The following is a 27,234-nucleotide window of genomic DNA, read 5'->3' as shown; positions in this document are numbered from 1 at the left end:
AAATGATCTGGGCGCCTCCTTTTTCTGCGGAAATGTCTCCGCTAGAGGTAGGGGTACCGCAGGGTTCCATTCTTAGCCCCACGCTATTTAATATCTTTATGGCTCCTCTGGCGGCAGTCGCGGAATCCTTTGGCGCCCAGGTCATATCTTACGCCGATGATACCCAGCTCCTGTTCACTTGTGACAGGGGCGGTACTTTCGATGGCGTACAGATCAAGGACTGCTTGGGGGCGGTCTTCGAGTGGTTCAGGTGTAACGGGCTTAAGTGCAATCCCGACAAGTCGGAGCTGCTCTTTTTTGGTTGCACCTGTGAACCAGACTGGAAAGCCTGGTGGCCTCAAGATTTATTTCCTCCTAACAGCGTGTCACTTAAAGCAAAAAACCTAGGAGTAATTGTGGACAATGAGCTGTCTTTTGGGCCACACATCTCCTGTCTCTCAGGTAAATGCTTTGGCATTTTACGTATGCTGAGAAAGTTCCTTCCTCTTCTGTCTGTTCAACATAGGAAGACTATTGTTCAGGCCCTGATTGGATCGCGTCTGGACTACGCAAACGCCCTTTTTTTGGGCCTTCCAAAATATCTGTTGACCCGTTTGCAAGTGGTCCAGAATTCGGCAGCCCGCGCTATTTACGGGCTCCCTAGAAGAGCCGGCGCTACGGCTCTTCTGAGAGACTTACACTGGCTGCCGATCACTAAAAGAATTCTTTTTAAGTGCCTGACTTTTGCCTTTAAGGCTCTACACGGCCCTTGCCCCAAGTACATAAGGAAACGTCTGTCCCGATATGTACCGGGCAGGGCCTTGAGATCATCTCTGTTATTCAAAATGACAGTTCCGGCCATTAAGCGTGCTAGGATGGGTGGCAGACCCTTCCGCTACCTAGTCCCGAAGGAGTGGAATGAACTGCCACTCTCTCTCAAGCAGGCCCCGAGTCTCCTTGCCTTTAGGAAGGAGCTTAAAACGTGGCACTTTGCTAATTAAGTACTTTTGGATAACCTGTGTCTTTCTCTCTATTTTTCTTTGCAGTCGCCATGTGTTGTTTCTATCTGTTATTGTTCTTCAGCAAAGCGCCGGGATGCTCCTTGGAGTAGCCGTGCGCTATAGAAGAAATAAATTAACATAACATAACATAACATCTCTTGACTGGGGGAGAATGTCTGCATTGTCAGCATTCCGTCCATCATTTGTTTGTTGTAACACATTTTAAAGGAAGGCACAGTTCGAATAACACTTGTTTTCAGATTATACATATCCATGTTCCCACTGTGTGGTTGCATTTGGGTAAGTCCTTGGTTGTTGCTGATACCAACTTATGAGTGTCAAGTCATCCAGACCGCCGTGGTGCCATGTATATGTACTTACTGAAACCCCATTTCTTCCTAACAGTGGCTTATTTGAATAAGGCTGGCAGCTCATACAATGGCTGTGTAAATGTAGTTTTGTGTGAACCTCATTGTGTGACTTCTTTTATACAGGCACATGTGTGTTCTGTTCAAAAAGTGGCACATTCACACATTCTAAACATGGAGATTGTGTAAAGTGTTGTTAGTCCCAAGGGATCACAATGTATTTCGTTTGGGTTTCCAAAGTACTCACAGGTCTCAGAGTGTGGGGACACCTTCAGCATTGAGGTCTGTTATTTGGCCTTGGGTGCACCAATTCTGTTTCGTTCACAGTGAACAAGAGGTGACATGCCTTCGTAGTTTTGCTGTGCTCAACTGTTCCCAGACACTAGCTTCTCAGTCTAATTCGATATCAAGTTATTTGCTGTTGTGTCCTAATTTGCATTGTTTCCAAGTGGCATGGTGGGTCAACCAACTGGGGAGTGCAGGGCTTACATATGTGCGGAGTATTCTAGATGTTACTCATGATGCATTTCCTGATATGCACTGTGACATATTTGGTTTGGACTCAGGTGTCAGATGTATACAGGTGACTGATTATTTTCTGTATCTTCACCTTGCCCACAGCATCATCGGAGGACACCGAGGGAGACACCTGCACGGACCTGGAGGAGGGATCCAGCACCGGTGCCACCACTGCTGGCGAGTCTGCGGGAGCAAGTGGCACGGAGGGCGAGGGGAGTCAGGCGGAGGGCCTGTCTGGTGGTGACACCGACTATGACGCTGATGGGTCCGAGGCTGAACTCCTCGAGGGGGCGGAGGCTGCTACAACACCTGGCAGCAGCACAACATCTGTCACCGCCCCCTCCATTCCCATCACCGCCCTCCCAGTTGCTCCGGTCCCTTCTGTCCGTGCAGGGCACCACCATGTCTCCTTCGTGCCAGGCACCACACCCCCTGCCCCTGTCCCCCCTGATGCCCTCACTGCAGAGTCTGTGGACATTCAGCGGCAGTTGCAGGTTGGCCAGACATCGATGCTGAATGTCCTCCATGGCCACACCAGACTGCTGACACAGATGGTGTCGTTCATGGAGGGCATGTCAGCAGCGATGTCTGACCAATGGATGTTGCTGAGGTCCATGGACTCTTCACTGACAGCAGCAATGAGTCTCCTGCAGCGCTTTGTCCCCCCCACCCCTGCACCATCCACACTTCCCACTCCCATGCCTGTCCCATGCACACCCAGACATTCCCAAGCGCACACCCCACCAGACACAGGCAGCACACAAACACGTAAGGGCAGGCGCACACCTCCTGGCACGCACACTCAGGGGGATAAAGGCACACCCACTGGGTCTGGGGCACACAGGCATACACACAGCCAGAGTCTGAGTCCGCACGCCTCACTGACCAGTCCCTTCAAAGGCACTCCCCTCGGCTCCCCTGCCACACAGTCTGAAAAAGAGAGCTACTTGGCTGTGCTGGGCCTCAGCCCCACTGGCTCACCAGCCCGCAAACGGGCAAGGAACTCCACGGGTAGCGGAGTTGAGTCCCCCCCCCTGTCCTCCCCCTCCCCCAGTAGCGCTGCACCCCATCCCTCCGACCCCCCCTTCCTTTGTGCCTGTGGTTTCTTCGGGTGCAGGGGATACTCTGGATGCCCTGGCAGAAGTGTGCAGCGCCAAGCTCACCTCCACTTTTGGTGCTGCCCCACCCCCTGTGGTGGAGGCGTCCAGCCCTGCACCCACCACACCTACCCTTACACCTCCTGTCCCTGCGGTGCCTGGTCCTTCCCCACATGATGCCCCCCCCCCCATGTGCAGGCACGCTAGGGGAGATGCGTGGCCATGTGTCCCCCCCAAGGACTTCTGATCTGGACTGGCCATTGGCCTTTGTAAATAGTGTCCTTTAAATATTTTTCATTTAATCCTAAATAAAGCATTTTCTTTTTACTTTGAACACTATTGCATTTCAAAAGAGAACTAATCTATGTCTACCATTCTAAAGTACAGTATTGTGGATTTTTGACATTTGTAGTCTTGTGTTAAGCCTATATAAAGATCGCTACTTTTTTATACTACAACCTGTGTGGTGTCCATCTGTAGTGTTGTCACTGTATTACTGTATGTGTTCACAAATGCTTTACACTCTGCCTCTGAGATAAGCCTGTCTGCTCGTGCCAAGCTACCAAGGGGGTGAGCAGGGGTAATTTTGGGAGTGTGCCCCCTTACCATGACTAGACCAAAGGGCCCCTGTTTGGTCAAAGGTACCTACCTCTGCCAACTAGAGACCCCCAAATCTAACACTATGCTTAAGTGGTAATGTTGTATTTTTCATAAGTTATATTCTTTAAAATACTTTGACCCCCTTAATGGTGCTTGCCAAACCTGTCCCACTTGACGCGGCTGGCCTGTTGTGGTTGTAGGTGGCTTGCTGTGTACCTTTCCCCCGCGTATATTGCTAGACAGAACACTACTTTGCGTTGCAGGCCCGCCCCGGGATGTAGGCACCATACTGTGGCCAACAACGTACGCCTTCCATAAAGGTTTTTGAAAATCAAAAAAAAAAAAATGTACAGTTCTGGGAAAGAACACAGGTCCTGGGTTCATCAAGTCAAAGTGCATCAGACATCTGGCAAAAAGCGGGGGGGGGGGTTCTGCAACAGAAACCCACGTTATACTCACAATATGAGTGTAAGGAATCCATGATCTGTACTTTCTAATGCCAGCATTAGAGCCTTTACTTCCGGCAGCTGTGCTGTGTAGTCACCTAGTGACTGCGTATAGGTTTTCTCAGGATGGAATTCTCCATCATGCATGTGCCCCTTTACGAGCCCTCATGCAGATGAGCATTGTTAGAAAGGGTAGACGGACCGGGAGGGTCGGCCGGGGTCAGGAGGAGAGGCCTCCGGGGAGAGCCGTCTCCAGCGATCGTACAGACAAGTAACTTCCCCCCCACAGACAGATACCACACACGGATAAGGTTCAGTGTTCTTTATAAGCACTTCTTAAGGTACGGTTGAATGGTACAAGGAGGTCTGGACTCAGGGGTCCCCTCGATTCAAGTCTCTCAATGCAGGGTAAGGGGGAGCGGGACAGTCTGGTTACCAGTCAGGTAGTTCGGATGAGGTGATGACTAGCTCACAATCCTCGAGCTTGGTGGGTTAGTTGGTACGGGCCGCGGCAGCGCCAGCAGGTCCCGGTCGAGATGGTCGGCACACGGTCCGCGGCAGCGCCAGCAGGTCCCGGAAAGATGGTCGATGTACGGTCCGCGGCAGCGCCAGCAGGTCCCGGTGAGGATGGTCGTTACAACGGGCCGCGGCAGCGCCAGCAGGTCCCGACGAGGATGGATGTTGCAGAAGGCCGCGGCAGCGCCAGCAGGCAGGACGATGGTTCACAAGAGCGGGCTACGGCAGCGCCAGTAGTCCGTCAAGGCTGAGTTCTCTCGGTGTCTCTCGACTCCAGGATACAACTGCCTTCCTGCTCCGGAGTTGCCCCAGTTATAGGGCAGGCGCTCTTTGATGTCCGGACCCTCGCACTTGGAGGTCGGAGGGCCCGGGATGAAGGTGTCCAGACACCCAGCAGGGGGTGGAGCCAGCGCCTGGGGGAGCTGGAGGCGATCGGCACCTGGCGGGGGAAGAGCTCTTGACACTTCGTCCTCCCATTGACCTGCCAAGTGGTCCGCTCACCTCCCGGGTGGATGGTGGTGCCGGGATGTCGGGGCCGGTCAGGCCCGGGGTTAGGGTCGGGGCGAGGCCACGCGGCCTCGTGGTGCAGGGCCCAAGATGGCGGCTTGAACCGGCCGGGGGAGCCGGTGGGGCTGGGCCCCGTGATGAGTAGAGGTCCGAGGGCAGAAGAGCCGTCGGGAGACGGGGTACAGGTGCTTTTCGTGGGTTATGCCTGGTGGGCCGGAGCTCGGGCCCTGTCGTGCGGGGAGGGAGCAAGCCCTTCGTGTGGCCTGTCCAACATGCGTCCCCCCCAGCTGAAGGCGGGGAGAGTCACCCATCTCCTTGGGGACTCTCTTCGTCGAGGCGGAAAAAGCGGGACAGGCCATCCGCGTTGGCGTGGTCTTGGCCTGGTCGGTGCTCCACAGTGAAGTCCATTCCCTGCAGGGAAATGGACCAGCGCAAGAGTTTTGGGTTCTCCCCCGCATCTGCATCAGCCACTGCAGGGGTCGATGGTCGGTTTTACCCGGAAGTGGGTACCGAAGAGATAGGGCCGGAGCTTTTTGAGGGCCCACACCACTGCGAAGGCCTCCCTCTCGATGGTGCTCCAGCGCTGTTCTCGGGCCAGGAGACGTCGACTGATGAAGGCCACCGGCTGGTCATGACCTTCGGGGTTTAACTGAGAAAGGACGGCTCCGATGCCGTGGTCGGAGGCGTCGGTCTGTACCACGAATTCCCGACTGTAATCGGGGGCCTGGAGCACAGGGGCGGTGCATAGAGCGGCCTTCAGCTTCTCGAAGGCCGCTTGACAATCGGGGGTCCAGTTAATCCACTTCGGTTGGTTCTTGGACGTGAGACCCGTGAGGGGCCCCACGATGCTGCCGTAGTCCTTCACGAACCGCCGGTAGTAGCCGGTGAGCCCCAAGAAGGCTCGGACCTCGGTCTGGGTGACGGGGGGCTGCCAGGACTGGATGGCAGCAATCTTAAGTTGTAGCGGGGCCACCAGCCCGCTTCCCACTTGGTGCCCAAGGTAGGTCACAGACCCTTGGCCAAGTTGGCACTTGCCGGCCTTAATTGTGAGGCCGGCCCGCTGGAGGGCCTGTAGGACCTCTTGGAGGTGACGGAGGTGGTCGGGCCAGTGGCGGCTGTATACAGCGATATCGTCCAGGTAGGCAGCGCTGAACTCTTCGAGCCCCGCCAAGACCTGGTTCACGAGGCGTTGAAACGTGGCGGGGGCATTCTTCATGCCGAAGGGCATGACCTTGAATTGGTAGTGGCCATCGGGGGTAGAGAAGGCTGACCGTTCCTGAGCCCTGGGTGTGAGGCCGATCTGCCAGTAGCCCGCTGTTAGGTCGAAGATACTGAGGTAGCGGGCGGCCCCCAGCCGGTCGATCAGCTCGTCTGCTCGGGGGATCGGATGAGCGTCGGTCCGGGTGACAGCGTTCAAGCCCCGGTAGTCGACGCAGAATCTCAGTTCAGGTGCGGTGCCGGGGGCAGCGGCTTTGGGGACCAATACAACCGGACTGGCCCAGGGACTGTCCGAGGGCTCGATGACCCCGATTGTGAGCATCTTGGCCACTTCCTCCTGTATGCAGGCCCGTACCCGATCTGGTACGCGGTAGGCCCGGTGTCGGACAGGGGGACTGTCCCCGGTGTCCACGTCGTGCAAACACCAAGGGGTGACCCCGGGGGTGAGGGAGAACAGGGTAGCGAACTGCAGCAGGAGGTTCCGGCAGCCCTGGCGTTGCTCCGAAGTGAGGGCGTCAGAGAGCCGGACCCCGTCCACGGAGCCGTCATTCTCCTGAGTCTTCAGAAGATCCGGGAGGGGTTCGGAGTCTTCCTCTGCCCCACTGTCCGTAGCCATCAGGAGGCTGAGTTCTGAGCGCACAAAGTGTGGTTTGAGTCGGTTGGTGTGGAGGACCCGAAGGGGGTTCCGGGAGGTCCCCAGGTCGATGAGGTAAGTGACGGGGCTTTTGCGCTCGACCACTTTGAAGGGCCCCGTCCACTTATCTTGCAAGGCACATGGTTCGGTGGGGGACATCACCCATACTTGTTGTCCAGGCTCGAACTCAACGGAGGAGGCATTGTGATCATACCACCTCTTCATGTCCTCCTGGCTGGCCTCGAGGTTCGCCTTGGCCATCTCTCTGAAGCGCCGGGTCTGATTGCGTAGGGCCAGGAGGTATTTGAAGACGTCTGGAGGGGTCTTTAGGGGGGCCATCTCCCAACCTTCTTTTACTAGGCTGAGGGGCCCTCGCACAGGGTGCCCGTACAGGAGTTCGAAAGGGCTAAAACCGAGGGACTTCTGGGGAACTTCTCGGTAGGCGAAGAGGAGGCACGGGAGTAGTACATCCCACTGGCGACGGAGGGGCTCTTCCAATCCCCCAATCATCCCCTTGAGAGTGCGGTTAAAACGCTCCACTAGTCCGTTCCCTTGGGGGTGATAGGGGGTCGTGAATCTGTAGGTGACCCCGCATTGTTGCCAGAGGGACTTCATGTATTTGGATATAAAGTTCGTGCCTCGGTCGCTAACGACTTCTCGGGGAAAGCCTACCCGGGAGAAGATCCCCATTAGGGCCCGGCCAACCACCGGAGCTGTCACGGTCCGTAGGGGCACCGCCTCGGGGTAGCGGGTGGCATGGTCCACCAGTACTAAGATGAACCTGTGTCCTTGCGCCGTGCGGGGGTCCAGAGGCCCCACAATGTCTATCCCCACCCTCTCGAACGGGGTGGTGACCACAGGGAAGGGTTGCAGAGGGGCTTTCAGCTTCCGACCACTCTTCCCGCTGGCTTGGCATGTGGGGCAAGATCGGCAGTGGTTCAGGACGTCGTTCCTCATTTTCGGCCAGAAAAAGTGGGTCACTAGGCGGCTGTACGTTTTGTCCTGGCCCAGGTGTCCAGCCAGGGGGACATCGTGGGCCAGGTTGAGCAGGAAGTCCCTGAAGCGGAGAGGTACCACCAGTACTCGACCGGCCCCCAGCTCGGCGATTCTTTGCTCGCTGTATAGCAGGTCGTTATCCCAGTAGACCCAGTGAGTTCCGGTGGAGTCTCCTGCGTTCTGGGCGCTGGCTTGTTGGCGGAGTCCCTCGAGGGAGGGACAGGTCTTTTGTTCCTGGCGGAACTGTTCTTGGGTGGGCCCCCCTTCTTGACGCCACTGAGCCAGGTCAGGAAGGTTCTGGGGTTGCGCGTCCCCTTCGGTCGTCGGGTCTGGGAGGCTGGCCTCGTCGTTGTCTTCTACTGGGGCGACCGGGGGCGGAGGTGCTGGCCATTCCGGTTCTTCTGATCGGGGGACGGCACGGGCGGCCATGGACCGGGTGGTTACGCAGGCCCAGTCCGGGAGGCCCAGCATCCCCAGGTGCTCTCTTCTCTCAACGGTGGCCCACGGGGAACTCTCGAGGTCATTCCCCAGGAGGCAGTCCACGGGGGCGTCGTCCCGGACCGTCACCTTCAACAGGCCGGAGACCCCTCCCCATTCGAACGGGACGCAGGCCATTTGACACATACTCTCAGAGTTGTCTGCCGAGCGGACGGGGCAGAGAATGTTCGGCAGGATCTGCTCGGGCTTCACCAGGTGACAGCGGACGGCCGTCACACTGGCGCCTGTGTCACGCAAGGCCTCGGCCCGATGTCCATTAATGGTCACTCACTGACCGTATTTCCTGGTGTTAGCGGGTAGGGGGGCCCGCGGGACCATGTCTCTTCCCCCTAGGCACGCCAGGACCATGGCGGCCGGTTCCCACTCTTGCTGGGCCGGCTCATACTCTTCCTGTTCCTCCGATAATCGCTCTTCCCCCAGGGCGGCGGCAGCTACCTGGCGGGGCTTGGGTGTTTGGTTCTGCGGGCAGCTCGGGTCATTGGCGTAGTGGCCGACTCGCTGGCATCGGTGGCACGTGACGTTGGCTCGGAACCCAGGACGCCACGGGGGGTTGCCCCGGCCGGCCGGAGGTGGGGTGCTGGCCACGGGTGTTGCTGGCAAGGCGTCTCTCCCTCGCCCCTGGCCCCCTCCTCCTCCCCGAGGACGGTGCTGGCCTGGGTTGCTTCTGTTCTGTTCGTGTGGCCCCCTCCGGCCCACCCGGGTGCTTTCCCATCGGTCAGCTTCGTCGGCGAGCTGCCGGGGGTCAGTTAGCTTACTGTCGAGGAGGTGCTGCCTGAGCTCGACGAAACAGTTGTTCGACAGGTGCTCCCATACCATAAGGTTAAAGAGTTGTTCGTAGGTGGTGACATGGCTCCCCTTGATCCAACCCTCGAAGGCACGGCTAAAATAGTTCATGTATTCTACCCAAGTTGTACCTGGGATCCGGGTGCAATCTCTGAACCTCTGGCGGTACATCTCGGGTGTGAGGCCGTAGCGGGTGAGGAGGGCAGCCTTCATGTGGTCGTAGGACGACATTTGGTGATCGGGGAGCTGCAGTAGGGCATCGCGACCCTCATTGACAAACCTCCCCCAAAGTCCGGCTCCCCAATCACTCCGGTCGATCCGGTGGGAGGTCATGGCGATCTCGTAGGCTTTAAACCACTGTTGTATGTCGTCTTCTCGGACATACTCGCGGACAACATCCTTGGGGATGTGGACTTTTTTCTCGATTGGCCCCGGGGTGTGTGGTCGCTCAGGCACCCCCAGTTCTTTATTCTGTTTCCGAAGTTCTATCTCCGCTAGTTGGCGCTCGTGCTCGAGCGTTATTTTTTTCTCCTCCAGCTCTCTCTGTCTCTGCTTCTCTTCTCGTTCTTCTCGGAGCCGCATATGCTCGAGGTTGAGTTTCTGTTCAGCTAACTTGAGTTCCCCATCCATCTTGAGTCGTGCCATTTCCAACTCGTGCAATCTGGTTCTTTCTCTTTCTCGGATCTCCTCCTGCGAGAGGCCCGTTCCCCGCTCCTCGGGAGCCGTGGCGTCCCTCTCTGGTGTGATGCTGCTTTGGTCGGAGGGTCCGGCGACCCCAGTTTCTGTCCACGACTCTAGGGCGTTCTTTAGATCATCCTTGGTGCTCAGGCCGGTGGTAGCAATGCCAAGTTCTATGCAGAATTGTCTCAGTTCGCGGTGGCTATATTCTTCTAACTTATCCATTTGGAATTTCTCGGTGGAGCTGCTATCTTTGGCTGACATCGTGTTTTTGTCGTGGGGTGAGCTACTCTCTGTACGATTACGCGTTGATTCGGATCGCGCCGCTGGCCACCAATGTTAGAAAGGGTAGACGGACCGGGAGGGTCGGCCGGGGTCAGGAGGAGAGGCCTCCGGGGAGAGCCGTCTCCAGCGATCGTACAGACAAGTAACTTCCCCCCCACAGACAGATACCACACACGGATAAGGTTCAGTGTTCTTTATAAGCACTTCTTAAGGTACGGTTGAATGGTACAAGGAGGTCTGGACTCAGGGTTCCCCTCGATTCAAGTCTCTCAATGCAGGGTAAGGGGGAGCGGGACAGTCTGGTTACCAGTCAGGTAGTTCGGATGAGGTGATGAATAGCTCACAATCCTCGAGCTTGGTGGGTTAGTTGGTACGGGCCGCGGCAGCGCCAGCAGGTCCCGGTCGAGATGGTCGGCACACGGTCCGCGGCAGCGCCAGCAGGTCCCGGAAAGATGGTCGATGTACGGTCCGCGGCAGCGCCAGCAGGTCCCGGTGAGGATGGTCGTTACAACGGGCCGCGGCAGCGCCAGCAGGTCCCGACGAGGATGGATGTTGCAGAAGGCCGCGGCAGCGCCAGCAGGCAGGACGATGGTTCACAAGAGCGGGCTACGGCAGCGCCAGTAGTCCGTCAAGGCTGAGTTCTCTCGGTGTCTCTCGACTCCAGGATACAACTGCCTTCCTGCTCCGGAGTTGCCCCAGTTATAGGGCAGGCGCTCTTTGATGTCCGGACCCTCGCACTTGGAGGTCGGAGGGCCCGGGATGAAGGTGTCCAGACACCCAGCAGGGGGTGGAGCCAGCGCCTGGGGGAGCTGGAGGCGATCGGCACCTGGCGGGGGAAGAGCTCTTGACACTTCGTCCTCCCATTGACCTGCCAAGTGGTCCGCTCACCTCCCGGGTGGATGGTGGTGCCGGGATGTCGGGGCCGGTCAGGCCCGGGGTTAGGGTCGGGGCGAGGCCACGCGGCCTCGTGGTGCAGGGCCCAAGATGGCGGCTTGAACCGGCCGGGGGAGCCGGTGGGGCTGGGCCCCGTGATGAGTAGAGGTCCGAGGGCAGAAGAGCCGTCGGGAGACGGGGTACAGGTGCTTTTCGTGGGTTATGCCTGGTGGGCCGGAGCTCGGGCCCTGTCGTGCGGGGAGGGAGCAAGCCCTTCGTGTGGCCTGTCCAACAAGCATTGATGCTTTGTCCTTAAGGCAGGCTGGACAGATCCATCAGTATATATGAAGTCGTCATAGCGATATAGAGGCATTATTTCATTGGGCAGAGGAGATTGTTGTTCATACTGTAAACAGGCTTGTTTTTAAAGTGTAGAATAAAATCAGCATTCTACATCTGTTGCAGTGAAAGACTTAGCACCTTGTATCCAACATGGATGTAAAGTCTTAGGGGTCTATTAGAATGTCGGGCAGATCGCCACCACCCGCATGGCAGTGGTGATCTGCCCAACATTCTCCTCCGCCCGCATGCCATTTCGCCCCCTCCTTATTAGTATGGCAGGGAGGACCCCGGCGGACAGAAAGACGGTCCGCTGGTTTTCTGCCGGTCACACAGGTGACTGGGCGGAAAAGGGGCCTGATATGGTGGCGGTGTCTGCTAGACACGGCCATCCATATTATGATGGCAGCGGGAAGCAGCCTTTCCGTGGTGGCATTGCCGCAATGGAAAGGCATGCGTTTTCTTCAGTTGGGGGCCTGTTGTGGGCCCACAGGATGTTGGGGGGAAGGGGAGCACATGGGGGTACCTGTGGTACCCCCCTCTTGGCATGGACAAAGTGGCAGGCACCGCGCGGTGTCTGTCACCTTGTGCAAGCCAAGGCACAATGTGCATTCCCAGCATTGCGGCGGGCGGTGCTCATAGCACCACCCCACCACAATGCTGGGAATAGAGGATGCCACCGCCGCGATGGCATCCTAATTGCCGGTGCAGGACCGCCGCACCACTGGTGGCAGGTCCCAGCACTGCTAGGGTCGTTTCCCGACATCCTAATAGGTCCCTTAGTGTTTGGAATGATTGCATATGATTACGGCCTCTAAGGTCGGCACTAGGGTCACAACAAATATGCATTTACCCTGAGCCAGGGATCTGTCTCTCTCTCTCTCACTACAGCAGTATGTACTGCTGTGAGTATCTTTTCAGTAGGTGTAAAACGCATTTCGACATTGGTGTATAGATGCAATTTATATGCAATCAGTATAGTGTCACCTTCATCGAACGTGACGTATGTATATTCTTATGTCCCTGCGATAATGAGGATCACCAGGTTTGTTGTGTTCACATGTACGTATAAATGTTTGGAAGTTATCATGCCAGCTTGTACAGGATGTGCAATTTTTGTATGTTCCTGTGTCCAATGTGTAATCGAAAAGCCAGGACGGATTTAAGTCCTGGAATTCATATCAAGGTACTTTTGTTCAGCAGACCCAAGTGGGTCCCTGTATCCGGCCCGCGCTCCATTGTGGTCGGCCAGAACCTTTGACTTTGCTCAGGTCCAGCCAGATATGCCAGCTTTTTGCTTCTGAGCTCTCTTTTACTCTTTAAAAATTCATATCTCAAGTTCGACTCATTGGAGTTTTTTCGTTTTGTCTATTTTTATTTATTAAATGATTCTCTATTTTTCTAACATGATGTGCAGTATTTTTGTGGTGTTTTCACTGTGGTACTGTTTGAAGTGTTGCACAAATAAATTTACAAATTGCATTTTAATTTAAGCCTTATTGCTCTAGGCCAAGCTGCCAGAGGGTGACCACAGGATAATTTAGGGTGTGTTGTGACTTACCCTGACTAGGACCGTGATTCCTGCTTGGACAGGGTGCATACCTCTGCCATTCAGAAAACCCAATCTAACACAGGGAGACCCATACATTTAATTCTAGGAGGCTTGATACAGAGCTACCTTTCAAAATTCAATGAGGGCATTGTTAGCAAAGGGATGCTATTTAGTTCTTCCTGAACACTGCCATTTGGTTGATGGTAGAGTTGAGAAGTGGGCATACAGTTTCAGTTGTTGAATGTGAGGAACCTTGTAAGCAGGGCCTCTTCTTTTGTCTATCCTCTATTATTGCTTCTGAAAGATTTATGATTGCCAGGTGTAGATATCTGAGACTTCATTTGTTACCTTCTTTTTGATAGTCCTGCTTGGAGCCGGCATCATTACTACCTATTATGGGAGCCATTGTTTTGCTCTAGGGCTGTGTCTAAGGAACAGCCAGAAAATGCCATTTCAAAAAGAACCATCTCAAACCAGTTCTGAAACCTTAGATGGTGTATCAACATCCCCTACCTGGAAATCTATATAAAAGTGGAATCCAAACCAGCTTACTTTGGAAAATTCCAAGTTCTTGATGACAAAGGAAGGGAGTGCTCCGCAGAATAGTTTAAGGACTATTGTGGTACCAGGGTTGAGGTCTGCATGTTAGTCAGTTGCCCAGATGCAAGGGGACATCTCCTGAAAGTAATATTTTATTTTCATATGTAAAGCCAACCCCCGTATGGCCCCAAGCCTTAAAAGTCCCTGAGGACCCATCCCTTCGGGCCATATACAATTAAACAGGGTAGGAGGGCATGCTGCCCCCATCCTCGGGACTTAATAGGCCCTGGCATTCATTGGTTCCACAAATACTATAAAAAAGTGCCAAATAAAATAAAATATGTGAAGGGGGGGCATGAGGCCCCCATACCAAAACCTATTAGGTCCCAGGGACCTCATCTCCCAGGGCCATACCCAAAAAAAGGAAGGGGGCAGTGTTTCCCCCCTTCCCGAGCCTTTATATGATTTGGGTACTCCATCCCACTGGGCCAAATTTAACACAAAATGGGAGGGGACCGCGAGGCACAATAGAGAAAGGATACAGTACTAAGCAGTGTGCACAGAGTAATTGTGAGTGTTGGCTGTATATACGCCCAATTGGCACACTACATGGACACTACATGGAGGTGATAGTAATGGACTGCTGTACATGTACACTGTGCGCAAGTGTGCCTGCAATGGTACATTACATGGAGGACCCTGGTTTCCATTTTGGGAAAAGCAGGCCTCCCTGTGGGTTCACTGACATAATTATATCATGTGGACAGAATAATGTGTGAAAGATATAGAGGACTAGACAATTGCAAATAGGTAAATAAAGATTTACTATCCTTAACTCCACATCTACATACCTTGAAGATATATATATCGTAAAGTTACATATGAGTGGAGTTATATATAGTAAAACGTTGCTTACATATAGAAACTTACCTTCATCTTCTCTATTTTCTTGACCACCTTTTGTCAATACAATATTTTTTCTCCGGTATTTTGACAAAACATCATGGGACATTCTGGAGGAAAGGAGAGAGATTCCCCCTGTACAATTCAAAAGGGTGGTTTTTGAGTCTGTGGTCAGCTGAAGAGTAGGGCTAGAAGAACAGGAGTAACCTTTAGATGTACATATCTGTAAGACTGACATCCTGGTGTAAACTCAACTCAATCCTGTGGCCTGTGTTGTGGGACTAACAGCTTCGGAGTCTCTGCTGCTGGGACAGCCTTTCAAGAGGAAGAAGAGAGAGAAAAGCGTACATTTCAAAAGAAGCAGGACTGAATAAAAATGCCCTGCAATGGGGAACGAGCGGACTCAATTAGCACTCCTTGGCGACGTAGTGTCGCTTTTAAATTTTCAACCACTTGAACAAATGTCCAATCTGATTACTTTCTTCATTAATCTTTTATTGTTTCATCTTTTTTCTTTTTTTCTTTTCATAAGCATTAATTCATATGATACTTCTCATATTCATGGAATCTGTAGTGTTGGTTATCACATTATACAGATGCCCCAATGCATTTCGGACGTTTGCCCTTCATCAGGGGGATAGATACTGCCGTAATGCAGTAACAGCGTAGTATCAGATTCCAGCAATATTCTTTACAAAAAGAGTCTCGAAGAAGCAGGACCCCAACTTAAATTTTCAAAGAACCAGTCACATTTGATGTCTGGAAATGGACTATAAGAAGGGGATGTTGAGAGCCCAAAACTGACCATCTGCCAAGTAGACAGACTGAGTGAGATGGGGAATCTCGGCAAGACTTCTGCCTGTTACCAAAAATGGGGGTCAAGGCCTGCTAGGCTCCCTTCTGGGTGAGGGGTCATCACCCAGGGAAACCAAGACCACCTGCCTTGGAACCTGGAGCTCCAGCACCTGCTGCTTACCAAGACCAGTGTGCCCTTAAGGAAGAAGAGAGCATTGGAGGGAGCGAGGTCCTGTGGGAAGCCCAACTGAGAGGAGGTGCAAGGTGTGATGATATAGCTGTGCACTGATCAGGTCCTTGCTCATGTACAGGAGTTATTCAGCGACCCTCATATGCTAGGAGAAGGTTACCGTGGACTGAGCCATGCATTGGGTGTCATGCAGGGAGCACCAAAGCCGTACAGGCTTGTTGCTGTGACCCCATATGCCAGAGGGGGCCACCATTGAAGTGATTGTGCCGAAAAACATGCCAAGACTCATGTGTGCCTTAGTGTAGTCCCTGTATGTCAGAAGGGGCCAACGTGGTGTGAGTGATTGCACTGGAGGAGTCTGTGTTTTTCCAGCAAGTACCGCGGCAAACCTGTATTCCATTAGGAGCTACCGGTACTGAGTTTTGCCAGCAGTTTTTGCTGTTGGCCGAGAAAGTGAAAGCTGCAGCCTACGGGTCAAGCCCATGCACTGTGATCTGACCCTAACCAACTCAGAAGACTTCGGAGCACACTGAGGAGGATATCGCACCATTGCTGGGATCAGGTTGGGAGCCTAAAGATAAACCTTTCTCCCCGTGTGGGAAAAACAAACTTACTGTGCCTGCGGAAGCTGGGAGCACCTCCAATCACTGAGGAAGCCAGCAGCGCTGCTTGGGGTGGAGCTTGCTCCTTCCAGGTGCTGCCACTTGAACCGCGAGCAGACTGACTTTTCTGTACAGAACTAGAGCTTGCAAGGCACCGTGGAAAAGCTGAACTCTTCCATACTGCAGAAGCGGGTAACACATGGGACTCACTGATGCACCATGGACACTTCTTACTATTTCCCAAGAGACAAAGGACGGCTCTTGAGTAAGGCCAGCTACTGAGCATTCCCAGGATGGGGACACCAGTCAATAAGCAATAATCCAGACGACATTGTAAAGAAGAGTATGGGACACGGTTTTGCCAGGCTAACACTAGAGCCGTGACCTCAAGGTGATTGTGTCATTGCTTACGAATGCTGTCATTCCTTTGTTAAACATAAAACACTTCTTTTTCATGCAAAAACAGGTATTTGACTGGAGATTGATTTATTGACATTGCTGAGTGCACTTTGATTTATGAGTAGTGCTCACTAGCCTTTGTCTACTCCCCCCCGAGGGAGCCTTCGATCGCTCATCCATAGCTACCACTTTGAGGCAAGTGCAGAAGAGGTACTTGGCCCAGTTGTTCAGGATCAATAGAAGGTCGTGCCCCGGGCCCCGGGACATCAGTAGTAAAAGGCCTCAACTACCACGGTTCGTCCCTTTAGCCACTGGGTACCCCATGGCCCTCTAAAGAGGTTATGACAGTGAGGTAAGAAAGTCTTCAAAAGAGATGGAGAGACAAATCCAATATGAAGAGAGGTTGACTTTGCGTGAGCACGTCAATAGAAAAGGGAGCTGTTAAGAGAGAATACAATTCTTCAGTAAATTTTGATTAGCAACACTGAGGAAAGAGATTTCTAGCCTTCATAAAGATAGGTCAGCAAAGAGAGAGGAACATCGAGATATGCAACCTTAAACAAAGTCAATAATCAAGACCAAGAAGTTGTGCATCACACAGATGATTACTCAATGTTGATTTAAAAAAGAAAGGTAATCTACCTAATGATGGACAATAAAGTTTGCGTAGCAGAAAAATAGCCTTTGGAAACATTAGCATGTAGGACTCTGGAGCACAGAGCAAGCGAAACCTTTCAATAACGACAAATGAATTAGACTGAGCATTAGTTTGCTGGACAGATTATCCATTGAGAGACAAAATAAAGATGAGGATTAGAGATCTCAAACGTATTTGAGAAAGATATGTAAATCTAAATGAGCATCAGTGAAATGCTCATAGACTTGAAGAATAATAAGGATCAGAGATATAGCCAATGCCTTCAAAAATGAAACATCATCTAGTGTGAAAAATAGAGAGGAGAAGAAAGATTGTTGTTAAAATTGATTTGGGAACTTGAAGAGCTTTTCATGATTAAGCATTCAAGGGAGTTCTCTAACCACTTAAAGACTGCAGTTAATAGCAGGAAAATCATGTTGAGGATTAGACAAAAAAAGAACTCCTTGTAGAAAAAGATACAATTCTAACATGCAAAGGAAATTGGATGTAGCTGTGAGATAACTGATAATTGTTTTATTTGAAGCATAAATATACTTACTGAAAATGTCTATTTTTCTCTATTTCAGCTTTCCCATCAACAGCCCACACATTGGATGTTTCCACTCTCCCACAATTATCTTCCACCCCAGGTAAAACCCAAATTATTATCTTTTCATCTTTTTTGCTTTATCGTGGAGTCAAATGCTTGCTTTCATGAATGAATATTTAATGGAAGTCAAATCTAAATAGAAATGAAGGAATCAAAAGAACACATAAATTCAAGAGGAAACAGTAGCTGATCAGGTTGAGTTATTGTCACACTCCTCATCTCATATATGTCTCCATGGCCCACTTTGTTCCAACACTTACTTTCTTCTCTTCAGTAACAAAAACAACTACCAACGGACTTATTAAAGTTAGCAAAAGGGCAACGCCAGCCAAATCACAGGTGCTGCTGTCCATGACACTATAATTGATTGTGATGTATAACCCTAAACTCCCACATCACCTACGAGTGGTAAGATGTGAGTGTGCTTCGCTGCTGGTGTGGGAGATTGTAAGGGATATATCCACCCCGCAACATAAATATTTTAATCCATGTTGCATATTCGGTTAGTTTAGGGTGGTTGATTGTGATGTGTATACAAGGCTGCTGTACACCCCGTAAGAATACACAACTTAAAAAACTCCAACTCCATCCAGATTTATAGATATACAGACAAATACAATTCGTTTAGTGACCTGGACCACCAGCTAAACTAGTTTATGAGGTCCCTACCATGCTACTCTTTGCGCCTTTTATCCTCCCTTTGGGACAATGCAGATAGGAAATTATAGCCGTTGGAAGGCGAAGCAAAGTGAAAGGAAGGGCGGGGAGGTGGAGACAGGGCTAATATTACTCAGCTTAATTGATTTATTGATGCAAAAGAAATACAGTAGATAGCAGGCCCATCGGGACGGGGGCAAAGGGGTCATTACTGTCTATGCCCCAATTTTTAGGAGGTCTGGCTCTCATGCTGCATCTTTTATTTATAGATTTTTAGGTCTCAGTTAAGGGCAGCTATTAGCTTATCAGCTGTCAAACGACTTTGGTGCCGATTACGATCCTGTAAAAAATTTCCCCGTACGACTCGTATCCGGTCTTTTTACCGTACGAATCGTACAAGTGCCGTACAAACTGCCAAGTACGATTCGCATTGGAAAAAGTCCATACGAATAATTCCCCACACGTCCTCGGGTCGGAAAATGTGTCCGACACGTCCCCGGACGATTTACCGTACAAATGTGAAAAGTGAAGTCCGACCACGCAAGTACGATCCATCCCGTGCGTCCGATGTTACAACCGTATGGAAAAAACAGCGTCCGCACCGAACTCCCATAGCAACCATGGAGACATGTGCCCACATACGCGCCGAACACCCCCCCAGCCCCCGTGAGTATGCGCCGTACCCCCCCAGCCCCCGTGAGTACGCGCCAAACCCCCGTGTATGTACACCCGTGTACGTACGAGTCGTACCCCCACCCGTGTACGTACGAGTCGTACCCCCACCCGTGTATGTACACCCGTGGACGTACGAGTCGTTCCCCCACCCGTGTATGTACACCCGTGTACGTACCAGTCGTACCCCCATCCGTGTATGTACACCCGTGTACGTACGAGTCGTACACCCACCCGTGTACGTACGAGTCGTACCCCCACCTGTGTATGTACGGTGCATACCCCCAGCGCTACGCGCTGGGGGTACGCACCGTACATACACGGGTGGGAGTACGACTCGTACATACACGGGTGTACATACAAGGGTGGGGGTACGACTCATACGTACACGGGTGTACATACACGGGGGTTCGGCGCATACTCACAGAGTCTGGGGGGGTTTGGTGCGTACTCACGGGGTCTGGGGGGGGGTTCGGCGCGTACTCACGGGGTCTGGGGGGGTTCGGCGCGTACTCACGGGGTCTGGGGGGGTACGGCGCGTACTCACGGGGGCTGGGGGGGGTACGGCGCGTACTCACGGGGGCTGGGGGGGTACGGCGCGTACTCACGGGGGCTGGGGGGGTACGGCGCGTACTCACGGGGGCTGGGGGGGTACGGCGCGTATTCACGGGGGCTGGGGGGGGTATGGCGCGTACCGGGCCCCCTAATCTGCTCGTTTCGCGGCGTACTTTGCTTTTCCGGCACTTTTTGAGTGCCGTAAAAATATTGCCGTCCGGACTGCTGTCGGTTCGATTCGTACTTCCTGGGTCGTGAAACGCTGCCTGAAAGCGTCCCGACGTCACGTCGCAGCATTCCCGGATCACATTCGTATGTATATTTTCGTCGGTCCGTGTTTTGTACGACTCGTACGGAAATGGTGTTTCCGTGCGAATCGTACTTGCATGTTTGTGAAGTTTTACAACCGGGTACGAATCGGACGGAGAAAAGCCTCCGTCCGACGGTTCGTACCCGGTTTCTCCAGGATCCTAATCGGCACCTTATTGTGTACAACACCAACATTTAGAAAAGGCGTTGGGCCAGTCTATTTCTTATTATTGACATTCTTGTCTGTGATGTGGGCTTGCTTCTTATTCAATGGCCTTCCTTCCTATTCTTGTGTTTGTCTCTCCATTGAGCCTAGTTTCTTCACCGTCCATCTGACTGGTCACCAGTAAAGTGCATATATTTTCTTGCTCTCTCCCTGTAGGCGCTGCTTCCTCCCTCACTGGACCTTACAGCTTATTGCAATTTCACAATTGTTAAGTCGGTGTGAAATTTCCTCATCAGATGCCCGCACTAAACACCTAAGTGGCCACAGATAATAGAAACTGTCTCCCCTTAGCATTTGTTTTTGGTTCTTGCTTTACTGTTCTTTAACTTGCAGCCTGGGTCTGCACACCACAAGTCTTAACATGTTTCTCTGTGCCCCAGTGTAGCGGGAAGGTGTTTTAAAGACAAAAAGTTCAAGTGTGCAAGTTAAACAAGCATTGGCAAAGCTCAACCTGATGGTATTAAAGCGCTTGCCATGAGCACCAGTTACAATAATTTCATATCCTTTGTGCAAAGTAGCATATTTAACTTCCCGACCACAAATAACATCATAAATCCTGTTGAAATTGGCAGTAATGTGTAAACAAAACATTATAAAATGTATACAAACAACAAAAAATCCATTAGGCCACATAAATAAAAGTGCTTGAAATAGAGTGCAACCAGAGGTAACCAGACTGAATGTGCGGCACACAGTAACTGTGATCCAGGACATAAGGCCTACCCTGGATCTACCAGGCGAAGAAGACAATGCAGGGACTATGTGGGAGCAATAACCGTACAGGCTTATGGTTTCCATAGACCAGGTTTCGTGAAAGAGAAATATTTTATAGTCCCATATGAAGTTAATCCATTCTGTGCAGCCCACCCTGCTTGCCAGGCCGGCAGTATTCCATAATAGGATCTTAATCATTTGGTCATGACTCTCATAGTAGAAAGTCGACCTTTGCAGTGCAACACAGTAGAATCAGTAGATTGTACGTTTGACTGGCCCTCATGTAATGGGACATAGCGGGGTAGACAGATGCGGGGCTCTAAGGAGAACTCGTCCCTACTGGCCTTCTCGGCATAGACCTTCCTAGCTTCGTAAAGAACACAAAAAAATTGGTCAGTACAACGACTGGGGGAGGGAATAGGATCAGCCAACAGGTAGCTAGCTATCTTCCTCGCTTAGCTGGGTCAAATGGCAAAGATGTGAAAATCATGGTGCCCCCCACCCCCCCCACCCAATATCATGACAGTCATGGTTTTATAATTCTCTTTTACCTGAGTTAACCTTTCAAACTTTTTTAACTAACCAAAAAGTTAACTACTTCTGCCGTTGTGGGATCATACTCACCTCACCGCATCTAGCATACCACAATGTCTTTGCACTTACAGTTTGCACTGAGAGGTAATATTTTGCATCTTAAGCTCTGCACCTGTATGAATTATCCAGGAGGTATTCAAACCAATAATCTCATATAATGAAAATCAGTGCTACATCATTCCCGATTATGTTCTTGTCTTTTTACCACCACTACTATTCGCCACAATAACCTACTGACCTCTTCCATCCCCACCTGGTTCATGTTAGAGTGGTCTGGAGCTACTCTCCAGAAAAAAAGGATGCAATTAAGAGCATCCTCCTTTGAAGATAAGTGCAGCAAATCAGAGAATGGCCCCCACTCAGGTTCTCCCCAAACCAATTGTTAACAATGCACCTCTAGGGCATGGACAACATGGCTGATTAGCTCCATTGTCAGGACCCTGAGACACAGGATTCAGAAAGAAAGGTGGTGGTGATGCTAATCTGTCCTGTTGGGAATGGGCAAAAGGGTGACAGAGTACCTCTCAAGAACTGGAGGGTGTTCACTTCTAATGGGTGTTCTAATGGGTGTGGTAGAATGTCTCATAAGCAGAGAATACGAGGTGTAGAACTAACGGAGGTTCAGATTTTGACCCAAGATGAAGTCAACGTAAATGACAGATAATGGACAGAGATGAAAAGGAATGAGCAATGCATGATTGTGTGATCACCTGTACAGAGAGGCACTGAAGGCACTTAGACAGTTGGGAAAGGGATTGGTGAGGGGTCATCTTTGTCTCTCCGATATTTCATTTTGAAAGGAAAATATGGCTAGAGGAAAGATTGAGGAGATAAAAAGAGGGCCATTTTTTAGGATGTGGGATGTGTTCTGATCCTTACCTCTAACAATTTCATAATCATACCCAACCTGAACAAGGGGTCAAACCGAACAAGGAGAAATCAAACTTATTTGCCTACAGGAGATCAACAGCCAGACGGGATGAGGGAGAGAAATGGGAGAGGTTGCTACTTACAGCTCCTACTCACTATTGAATTCTTGGATAATGGAAATGAATGTATTTGGAGTAATGAAGATCACTGGAAAATAATGAAAGCATTACCACCTCATCCATCTTTCTCATCGTAGTCATTAACCTTGAGGATATACAAAGCATTACCACTCAGAAAGTCACTGTGCCCCCTTTGGACATGTTCTCTGTCTGTTCAGGAAGAGGCACCCCTCAGATGATTAGAAAGTCGAGATTGCTATGCATAGACTACAACTCAAGGGTTATGACTGTAGGCTTTCGTCTATTATCAGTCTGACCTCATTTAACAAACGTCATCTGATGTACAAGATCTGTAAATCTAAATGAGCATCAGTGAAATGCTCATAGACTTGAAGAATAATAAGGATCAGAGATATAGCCAATGCCTTCAAAAATGAAACATCATCTAGTGTGAAAAATAGAGAGGAGAAGAAAGATTGTTGTTAAAATTGATTTGGGAACTTGAAGAGCTTTTCATGATAAAGCATTCAAGGGAGTTCTCTAACCACTCAAAGACTACAGTTAATAGCAGGAAAATCATGTTGAGGATTAGACAAGAAAAGAACTCCTTGTAGAAAAAGATACAATTCTAACATGCAAAGGAAATTGGATGTAGCTGTGAGATAACTTATAATTGTTTTATTTGAAGCATAAATATACTTACTGAAAATGTCTATTTTTCTCTATTTCAGCTTTCCCATCAACAGCCCACACATTGGATGTTTCCACTCTCCCACAATTATCTACCACACCAGGTAAAACACAAATTATTATCTTTTCATCTTTTTTGCTTTATCGTGGAGTCAAATGCTTGCTTTCATGAATGAATATTTAATGGAAGTCAAATCTAAATAGAAATGAAGGAATCAAAAGAACACATAAATTCAAGAGGAAACAGTAGCTGATCAGGTTGAGTTATTGTCACACTCCCCATCTCATATATGTCTCCATGGCCCACTTTGTCCCAACAGTTACTTTCTTCTCTTAAGTCACAAAAACAACTACCAACGGACTTATTAAAGTTAGCAAAAGGGCAACGCCAGCCAAATCACAGGTGCTGCTGTCCATGACACTATAATTGATTGTGATGTATAACCCTACACTCCCACATCACCTACGAGTGGTAAGATGTGAGTGTGCTTCGCTGCTGGTGTGGGAGATTGTAAGGGATATATCCACCCCACAACATAAATATTTTAATCCATGTTGCAGTTAGGTTAGTTTAGGGTGGTTGATTGTGATGTGCATACAAGGCTGCTGTACACCCCCTAAGAATACACAACTTAAAAAACTCCAACACCATCCAGACTTATAGATATACAGACAAATACAATTCGTTTAGTGACCTGGACCACCAGCTAAACTAGTTTATGAGGTCCCTACCATGCTACTCTTCGTGCCTTTTACCCTCCCTTTGAGACAATGCAGATAGGCAATTATAGCCGGTGGAAGGTGAAGCAAAGTGAAAGGAAGGGCGGGGAGGTGGGGACAGGGCTAAGTAATATTACTCAGCTTAATTGATTTATTGATGCAAAAGAAATAAAGTAGATAGCAGGCCCATCGGGACGGGGGCAAAGGGGTCATTACTCTCTATGCTCCAATTTTTAGGAGGTCTGGCTCTCATGCTGCATCTTTGCTTTATAGATTTTTAGGTCTCAGTTAAGGGCAGCTATTAGCTTTTCAGCTGTCAAGCAACTTATTGTGTACAACACCAACATTTAGAAAAGGCTTTGGGACAGTCTATTTCTTAATATTGACATTCTTGTCTGTGTTGTGGGCTTGCTTCTTATTCAATGGCCTTCCTTCCTATTCTTGTGTTTGTCTCTCCATTGAGCCTAGTTTCTTCACCGTCCATCTGACTGGTCACCAGTAAAGTGCATATATTTTCTTGCTCTCTCCCTGTAGGCGCTGCTTCCTCCCTCATTGGACCTTACAGCTTATTGCAATTTCACAATTGTTAAGTCGGTGTGAAATTTCCTCAGCAGTTGCCTGCACTAAACAACTAAGTGGCCACAGATAAAAGAAACTGTCTCCCCTTAGCATTTGTTTTTGGTTCTTGCTTTACTGTTCTTTAACTTGCAGCCTGGGTCTGCACACCACAAGTCTTAACATGTTTCTCTGTGCCCCAGTGTAGCGGGAAGGTGTTTTAAAGACAAAAAGTTCAAGTGTGCAAGTTAAACAAGCATTGGCAAAGCTCAACCTGATGGTATTAAAGCGCTTTCCATGAGCACCAGTTACATTAATTTGATATCCTTTGTGCAAAGTAGCATATTTAACTTCCCGACCACAAATAACATCATAAATCCTGTTGAAATTGGCAGTAATGTGTAACAAAAACATTATAAAATGTATACAAACAACAATTAATCCATTAGGCCACATAAATAAAAGTGCTTGAAATAGAGTGCAACCAGAGGTAACCAGACTGAATGTGCGGCACACAGTAACTGTGTTCCAGGACATAAGGCCTACCCTGGATCTACCAGGCGAAGAAGACAATGCAGGGACTATGTGGGAGCAATAACCGTACAGGCTTATGGTTTCCATAGACCAGGTTTCGTGAAAGAGAAATATTTTATAGTCCCATATGAAGTTAATCCATTCTGTGCAGCCCACCCTGCTTGCCAGGCAGGCAGTATTCCATAATAGGATCTTAATCATTTGGTCATGACTCTCAGTAGTAGAAAGTCGACCTTTGCAGTGCAACACAGTAGAAACAGTAGATTGTACGTTTGACTGGCCCTCATGTAATGGAACATAGCGTGGTAGACAGATGCGGGGCTCTAAGGAGAACTCGTCCCTACTGGCCTTCTCGGCATAGACCTTCTTAGCTTCGTGAAGAACACAAAAAAAGTAGTCAGTACAACGACTGGGGGAGGGAATAGGATCAGCCAACAGGTAGCTAGCTATCTTCCTCTTTTAGCTGGGTCAAATGGCAAAAATGTGAATCTCATGGTGCCCCCCCCCCCCCCAAGATCATGACAGTCATGGTTTTATAATTCTCTTTTACCTGAGTTAACCTTTCAAACTTTTTTAACTTACCAAAAAGTTAACTACTTCTGCCATTGTGGGATAATACTCACCTCACCGCATCTAGCATACCACAATGTCTTTGCACTTACAGTTTGCACTGAGAGGTAATATTTTGCATCTTAAGCTCTGCACCTGTATGAATTATCCAGGAGGTATTCAAACCAATAATCTCATATAATGAAAATCAGTGCTACATCATTCCTGATGATTTTCTTGTCTTTTTATCACCACTACTATTCACCACAATAACCTATTGACCTCTTCCATCCCCACCTGGTTCATGTTAGAGTGGTCTGGAGCTACTCTCCAGAAAAAAAGGATGCAATTAAGAGCATCCTTCTTTGAAGATAAGTGCAGCAAATCAGAGAATGGCCCCCACTCAGGTTCTCCCCAAACCAATTGTTAACAATGCACCTCTAGGGCATGGACAAAATGGCTGATTAGCTCCATTGTCAGGGCCCTGAGACACAGGATTCAGAAAGAAAGGTGGTGGTGATGCTAATCTGTCCTTTTGGGAATGGGCAAAAGGGTGACAGAGTACCTCTCAAGAACTGGAGGGTGTTCTAATGGGTGTTCTAATGGGTGTGGTAGAATGTCTCATAAGCAGAGAATACGAGGTGTAGAACTGACGGAGGTTCAGATTCTGACCCAAGATGAAGTCAACGTAAATGACAGATCTTGGACAGAGATGAAATGGAATGAGCAATGCATGATTGTGTGATCACCTGTGCAGAGAGGCACTGAAGGCACTTAGACTGTTGGGAAAGGCATTGGTGAGGGGCCATCTTTGTCTCTCCGATTTTTCATTTTGAAAGCAAAATATGACTAGAGGACAGATTGAGGAGATAAAAAGAGTGCCATTTTTTAGGATGTGGGATGTGTTCTGATCCTTACCTCTAACAATTTCATAATCATACCCAACCTGAACAAGGGGTCAAACCGATCAAGGAGAAATCAGACTTATTTGCCTATAGGAGATCAACAGGCAGACGGGATGAGGAAGAGAAATGGGAGAGGTTGCTACTTACAGCTCCTACTCACTATTGAATTCTTGGATAATGGAAATGAATGTATTTGGAGTAATGAAGATGACTGGAAAATAATGAAAGCATTACCATCTCATCCATCTTACTCATCATCGCAGTCATTAACCTTGAGGATATACAAAGCATTACCACTCAGAAAGTCACTGTGCCCCCTTTGGACATGTTCTCTGTCTGTTCAGGTAGAGGCACCCCTCCGATGATTAGAAAGTCGAGATTGCTAGGCATAGACTACAACTCAAGGGTTGTGACTGTAGGCTTTCGTCTATTATCAGTCGGACCTCATTTAACAAACGTCCTCTGTTGTACAAAATAAAGAAATATAGTTTAAGTCAGTAGAAAAACCTGTAGAAACATTAAGGGGATATAATTGAGGTCTTCCTCAGAAATGGCATTTGACAAAATACAGGAAGAACTAGTTCCTGATATAAATTAAAGACATGCTAGGGCAAAAAGAAGCACCGGACCTTAAGAATAATTTTACAGACAAATCTTAAGCTAAGGCTCATGAGAGAGTAATGCACCTAATTTCCCAGCCTCTGAGCAGATGTAATAGTCACTAAGAATAAAACCTTGGCTGATCAGAGAGGAAGAAGAATATATTTCAGTGGCTCACAAGGCAAAGCCCATAAAGCCAAACAAAGATCCCAGTCAGGAATGGAAGAATGAACTACAGGTCTGAGAGATTGCAAAACCTACTTAAGCGACTAGAAATCAAAGGAATGCGATTAGAAAGATCATGTCTAGGGTGTCCACAAAGCTTGAATTGTAGACCAATACACTGGAATGGTACATTTTGGTAATTCCAAAAGGAAATCAGCCCTCAAAAAATCCAGAA

General features: G+C 49.7%; 1 protein-coding gene across 25 annotated transcripts in view; it reads left to right on the top strand.

The window, feature by feature from the left end:
* LOC146866844 (scavenger receptor cysteine-rich domain-containing protein DMBT1-like) overlaps positions 1–27,234 on the top strand; it is a 605,183-nt gene that overhangs the window by 490,762 nt on the left and 87,187 nt on the right. For 14 of the 25 annotated variants that reach the window (XM_085602150.1, XM_085602105.1, XM_085602159.1 and 11 more), the window contains one exon: positions 17,543–17,605. In XM_085602150.1, coding sequence (XP_085458276.1) covers positions 17,543–17,605 — 63 coding nt within the window. Of the gene's footprint in view, positions 1–17,542; positions 17,606–23,012; positions 23,076–27,234 lie in introns of all 25 variants that reach the window. The other 11 variants (XM_085602245.1, XM_085602217.1, XM_085602236.1 and 8 more) reach the window with 2 other exon arrangements.

The sequence above is a fragment of the Triturus cristatus genome, chromosome 1_2, assembly GCF_964204655.1.
Source record: "Triturus cristatus chromosome 1_2, aTriCri1.1, whole genome shotgun sequence".
NCBI classification, from domain to species: domain Eukaryota; kingdom Metazoa; phylum Chordata; class Amphibia; order Caudata; family Salamandridae; genus Triturus; species Triturus cristatus.
The sequence above is the reverse complement of the archived record's forward strand: the minus strand, read 5'-3'. Positions and strand labels throughout refer to the sequence as shown.